This window comes from Tetrao urogallus (genome assembly GCF_951394365.1).
Source record: "Tetrao urogallus genome assembly, chromosome: 4".
NCBI classification, from domain to species: domain Eukaryota; kingdom Metazoa; phylum Chordata; class Aves; order Galliformes; family Phasianidae; genus Tetrao; species Tetrao urogallus.
In genome coordinates this window covers 29,764,543-29,770,542 of record NC_136817.1, presented here as the reverse complement: position 1 = coordinate 29,770,542, position 6,000 = coordinate 29,764,543, and the positions used below count along the sequence as shown (strand labels likewise).

General features: G+C 48.4%; 1 protein-coding gene across 1 annotated transcript; it reads left to right on the top strand.

Moving 5' to 3' along the window:
• Nucleotides 1-413: 413 nt before the first annotated feature.
• Nucleotides 414-851, top strand: LOC306945992 (ribonuclease CL2-like; the record flags this gene model as incomplete). The annotated part of the gene is made up of 1 exon (XM_079534900.1): nucleotides 414-851. One exon carries the CDS (start codon nucleotides 414-416, stop codon nucleotides 849-851), a length of 438 nt encoding a protein of 145 aa, XP_079391026.1.
• Nucleotides 852-6,000: the final 5,149 nt, after the last annotated feature.

Below are 6,000 nucleotides of genomic sequence, written 5' to 3'. Positions count from 1 at the left end.
GGACTAAAATATTTGCAGGAGGAAATTGTAAGGAACCTGAGCATCTAGTGGTATGGAAGAGATACAGGTGTCTGAGGGTGTGGGGGAGCTATAGGGGATCCAGATGTCCAGAGGAGATGTACAGTAAGAGATACAGGTGACTGTGGGATGCAGAACTGTAGGAGACCTATTATTCTTGGGATGTTCTGTACAGAATCCGGGCATCTGGGTGGAATCCACAGATGACCTAGGTCTCCAGAGGACTTCTGTAGTGAATCCAGGTGTCTGAGAGGGCACTTCTCCATGCATTTGGAGGAGATCTGTAATGGACCCTCATATTTGGGGCACTCTACAGGGGACTCAGGTGCCCAAGATGGGGTTTCCAGACAGGGCTCCAGCAGTCCAGGCTCTGACCCCACTTTCCACAGGTACTCATGGCAAGCTGGATGCTATGCCTAGTCCTCATACTGGCAGCAGTGGCAGGGGCTGCGAGAGAGACCCGCTATGAGAAGTTCTTGCGGCAGCATGTGGACCACCCCCGGACGCTCGGGCTTACGGGACACCTCTACTGCAGGATCATGCTGGCACGACGGCAAGTGACGGCCCCAGGGAGGCTTTGCAAGCAATCCAACACCTTTGTACATGCACCAGCTGAGGACATGGTGGCCACCTGTACCCTCCCAGCCGACTCAAAGGGGTTCCACAGCACCTCAACACCCATGGACATCACAGCCTGCAACCTGCGGGGTGGAGACAGCCGGCCCCCTTGCAATTACCAGGCCCGGCAGCTCCATCGCTATGTGCGTATCTCCTGCCTTAACGGGCTGCCTGTGCACCTCGCTAACACCTATGTGTCTGTTAGCGAGTCTTGAAATGGGGGACAATGCGTGGAGAGATGGATTCCCTCCCTTCGGGAAGGGGCTGCATTAGGACCTGCAATAAAAGAGGTGCCACAGGCCTGGGCTCTGGCATCAGCTTCTGGGGGGACCGTGGGACCCTGCTCCCCTCTGGGTGTCCTTCAGCCCCCGTGGGTGCCTCTGACCCCATTCAGGATGGTCATGGCCAACCCAGGTTCACCTATAAACCCTTACCTTCTCCCAACCTCCCAGGTACCCTTTAGTCCCTTGGGTGCCTCTGACCTGTACTATACCTTGTAGACTCCCCACCTTGTTTTTTTGCCCTAGCGAGCACTTCACAATTCCCCCCAGTTCCCAATAGCTCCTCAAGGGTTACCTTAATCCCTGTATTCAACAGCTTCCCCAGTTATCCCAACCCTGCAGATATCACACTGTGTTCCTGAGTACCCATAGTCCCCATAGTGTTTCCTAACTTCCCTTGAGTCTTGTAACAGAAGACCCAGCTTCCCCTATGGCTGCCCCATAAGCCCCAGCATGCTCCACAGTCCCCTCCACCAGATGCCTCTGACCCTACCTGGGGCCTTTGTGGGGTTGAGGCAGTGCTGGGGCCCTCCAAAACCCCCGTGGCTAAAGCCATACACAGACCCCAAAGTCCTCCACCCCCCCCCATACAGTTTGTCCTGTCACTGGGCACCACTGGAAAAGTCTGTCATCATTTCTCCCCACAAGTACTTGTACGCACTGATAAACTCCCAATGCATGACCCTCCTCCAAGCTGAAGAGTTCCAGCTCTCAGCTTTTCTTCATAACAGAGATGCTCCAGACCCTTCATTATCTTCATGACCACATCTCACATGTTCTAGGGTGCTCAGCACTGGTTGCAACACTCCAGTTATGCCTCAGCGATGCTGAGCAGAGGAGTAGAATTACCTCTCCCAACCCATCAGCAACACTCCTCTTCATGCAACCCAGGAAACCAGTAGTCCTCCTTGCCCTGGTCCTATTGCCCAGGGAGCCCAGAAGACTCAGATAGAAGTGCCAACATTCAGGTGTCATGCCACTGCAAAAAGGCCACTGAGAAGGCCAAGAATGGTCTTTTTGATCCGTTCCAGTTGGACCATGTCCAAAATGTACCATGAGTGACTCAGGTTCTCCTTGTCTGGAATTTAGCAGAAAGGCAGAGGTCCTGTAGACCTCCGTGAACTGGTAAGCTCAAACTCTCGGCTGTGCCCTCTTGAGGAGAGCTCTACTCTCTTTACACTGGAGAGGAATTGAGATATTTCATCATCACTGAATCATAGAACTGCTTAGGGTGGAAGGGACCTTAAAGTGCATTTAGTTCCAACCCTCTGTTGTGGGCTGGCTGCCACCCACTGGATCAGGCTGCCTGGGGCACCATCCAACTGGCCTTGAGGACCTCCACATCCACAGTCTCTCTGGCTGGCAGGAGGGGATCTCTGCCTAAAAGGGAGCAGGAGGAAAGTATGCAGTCCTGGACCATTATTTCCCACCACTGGCATGGTCCATGGATTTGCATCCACAGTCTCTCTGGGCAGCCTGTGCCAGTACCTCATCACCTTCTGAGTAAGAATTTCTTCCTAACATCTAACCTTAATCTCCAGTCTTTCAGTGTAAGGCCATTCCCACTTGTCATACCACTATCAGTCCCTGTCCTGCTTACAAGCTCTGTTCAAGTACTGCAAGGCTGCACTGAGGTTTCCCTGGAGTCTTTTCTTCTCCACGCTAAACAAGTCCAGCTCTTTCAACCTTTCTTTATAGGAAAGGTGATCTAGAAGTCTGAAGCTCTTCATGGCTGTCCTCTGGACCTGCTTCTGCAGCTTCAGATCCTTCTCATGCTGGTCCCCAACCTGGACGCAGCACTGCAGGTGGGGCCTCATGAGGGTAGAAGGGGACAATCACCTCCCTCACCCTGCTGCCACCCCTCTGTTGGTGCAGTTGCAAGCACACATTGCTGGATCGTGTCCACCTTTTTGTGCTGCAGGACCCCTAAGCCCTTCTCCTCAGGGCTGTTCCCAGTGCATTCTTCTTCCAGTCTGTGTGTGGAAAAAGTACAGATCACAGCCTGAGCAGGTGACTAGCTCATGAGTAAGGGCTCATGCTCAATCAGAAGCACAAGTAAACTACCTCTAGCTTCTGCATGTAACTAGAAGAAACCTGCTTGTGAGAAACTGCTCTATCGCTGTATCTTTGCTTTCTGTGAATGACCTCCTGATACACAGTGCTTTATTGTCTCCTGCTGTTACATATATGGCCACAGGGCTAAGGGTTTGTGTGGACATCTTGCTGGTTGGCCACCACTGGTATCTGCTGGAGGAAACCCAAGGGCAGACACTCTACCAGCTGGTTGTCTCTGGGTATGTGAGTACCTTTCTATTAAACTTATAAATGTTAACTTCCTCTGTACTTTCTTCGGGATTGGTAAACCTTACACAGAAATACTGGTGCTTTTGCAGTACAACACATACCTGGGATTGCCCCAACCCAAGTGCAGCACCTTCACTTGGCCTTGCTGAATTTCATTAAGTTCCCATGGGTCCACTCCTCAAGCCTGTCTATCCCTGCCTTCTGCTGTGTGAACTGCACACTCAGTGTCATCAGAAGACATGCTGAGGGTGTGTACAATTCCACTGCCTGTGTCACTGATGAAGGTACTGAAATGCACAGGTCCCAGGATGGACTCCTGGGGCATTAGAGGCATTCCTGGCCCGGCAGCTTCCAGCAGTTCCCCTGCTCTAGCCTGCTCTCTCCTGGCCACTGGAGGAGCCGGGTGGGATGGCAGGAGGAGATCTCTGCCTGAAAGGGAGCAGGAGGAAAGTATGCAGCCCTGGACCATTATTTCCCACCACTGGCATGGTCCCTGGACTTGTATACCTTTTGTCTGAAGAACTCTGTGGTCAGCTTGAATGGAACCAACACAGAGTACAGTCTTCAGTGAGGTCAGTCTCTGTTCGAAATATACCAAAGCCTTAGGAGGATCAAAAGGATCTGTCTCTATCTGGCCTTGGACTCAAAACTGAAGGAAAGAAAGGAATTCCCAATAAGATTCTGTCTTGAAAATAAACCACCTCCTCTGCCATTGAAAAAAAAAAGAAAAAAGTTAAAAAAAAAAAAAAAAAAAAAAAAAAAAAAGCCACTTGAGGGCAGCACAGCTCCAGCAAAACAGGCAGAGCTTCTCAAATCTTCAAGATTTCCTTCTTTAGCAAGCATGTCTCCGGACATGTCCTCTTGCATTTATACGAAGCACATACACCTTTCTGTCCATCCAGAGCATGCCAATTGCTACTTGCTGTCAGAAATGGGTCTGAATTTCTGCAAATATTTCTAGTTTTGTCAGGCTTCTGATTTATTTATCTTTGCCGCCTTCTTTCCATACCCAGATGAAGCCAGCAACCTGGATTTGTAAGGTTTATAGCTGTACTGTTTAAAGCAGACCAGAAATTTTATGAGCAGCCTTATGCTGCTAATACAGAAAACATGCATGTGCACATTTTTGTGGCATCTCTTGCAATTTTACCAGCTCCAATTTCCGTGGTAAATTGAATGATCTTAAATGACTCAGAATAGACCCTCTAGTTTGAAGTAAAACTTTCAAGGATCCATTGTTTTTGAGGACAGAGACACTGCGAGATTTTAAATCTTGAGACAAAATGTGTTGCACGTGGTAGGGACTTAGCAGTGCAGCCCTCAAACTCTCTAAGCTGTATTTGGTACCCAGGAATCACTTACTACCTGCATGTGCACAAAAAGACTTACAAAAGTACTGCTGAACAGAGCACACACACCAAGGTGAGATTTGGAAATGAAAACTACATGGAATGTGTTGTAGATTAAAGTGCTGGAGTATTGCAGGACTTAGCCATCAAACCCAGAAGACCTGAACACACTGAGAAAACAGATTGGTGCAACATTCTGTCTAACCCAGCCCAGAGGAACATGCAAACTCTTCCAGCTAAAAGACAAAGAATATATGACTGCATAGTTACCTGACTACCTTCTTTCTTCCCTCTCTCTAGGAAAAGATTGTCAACCTAGAAGTAACCCAGAAAACACTAACACTGGAGCAATCTCTCTAGTGAACAGGAGCAAAGACATCTTATACAAGCTATCAGACTAACTTAGAGCTCCAGACAGTGACTTTGAAGGATGTGGTTGTGGTTAGTCTGCAAATGAATATAGTTAGTCTTGCTAAGGTTTCTGTGCTTACCTTTTTGGTTATACCAGACAGATCATGTCTGCACTGTTTCAGTGACCTAATCTATCTGAAAAATAGAGTATAAAAGGTTGGGTTTCTGGCAACATACTCTGCAGATGTCAGTAAAAATGAGTACTGGAGTAATGAGAGTGCCCATTGGTGTATTTTGTTAAGTGATTGCCCCAGTAGAGACATCTTGTAGTGTTCTCTATGAGAGACCTTCCACTTGCCTAGTTTCCCTAACTTCCAACTATATCCATATTGGCATCCTACTGTACCAGGGAACAGGAGTCACCAGCCAGAGAGACTGAGATCAAAGCTACATCACTACCAGGCAGATGGAGCTTTTCAGACCTCTGCGAGTGGGGCTGCGGCAGAATCGTAGAATCATGAAGGTAGGAAAAGGCCTCTAAGATCATCCAGTCCAACCCCAGCTCATGTGCCCGGTGATCACAGCCCTCAGTGCCACATCCTGTTTTCTGAACATCTCCAGGGACAGTGACACCACCAGCTCCCTGAGCAGCCTGTGCCACTGCATCACTACTCTTCCTGAGATTAATTTTTTCCCAATATCCAGCCTAACAATCAACTTCTGCACTATCCTTAAGCTACTGGGATGCAGTCTTTTGTCCAGGGAGACAAAAAGGTCTTTGCCATAAGCAGCCATGAGCCATTTGCAGGTAGTGGTCAGCAAATCTGCAGTAGCAACAGGTAGCAAAATAACTGTGTGCGACTGCTGCCTGCAAACAGAGAAAGAATTTTTGCATGCTTGTGTTTTAGTCAACTAATGCATTTATTTATTAATTCCATTCTCATTTAGGCACTTTCATTTTCCACTTATCAGCTGCAAATGTAAAGTCTCAAGGTTTCCAATTGATTCTGCTTTATAATGCTACGGGAAGGCAGAAGCTATCTTCTTGTTTTGTGGATGGGAAAATCCAGGTTGCCCAA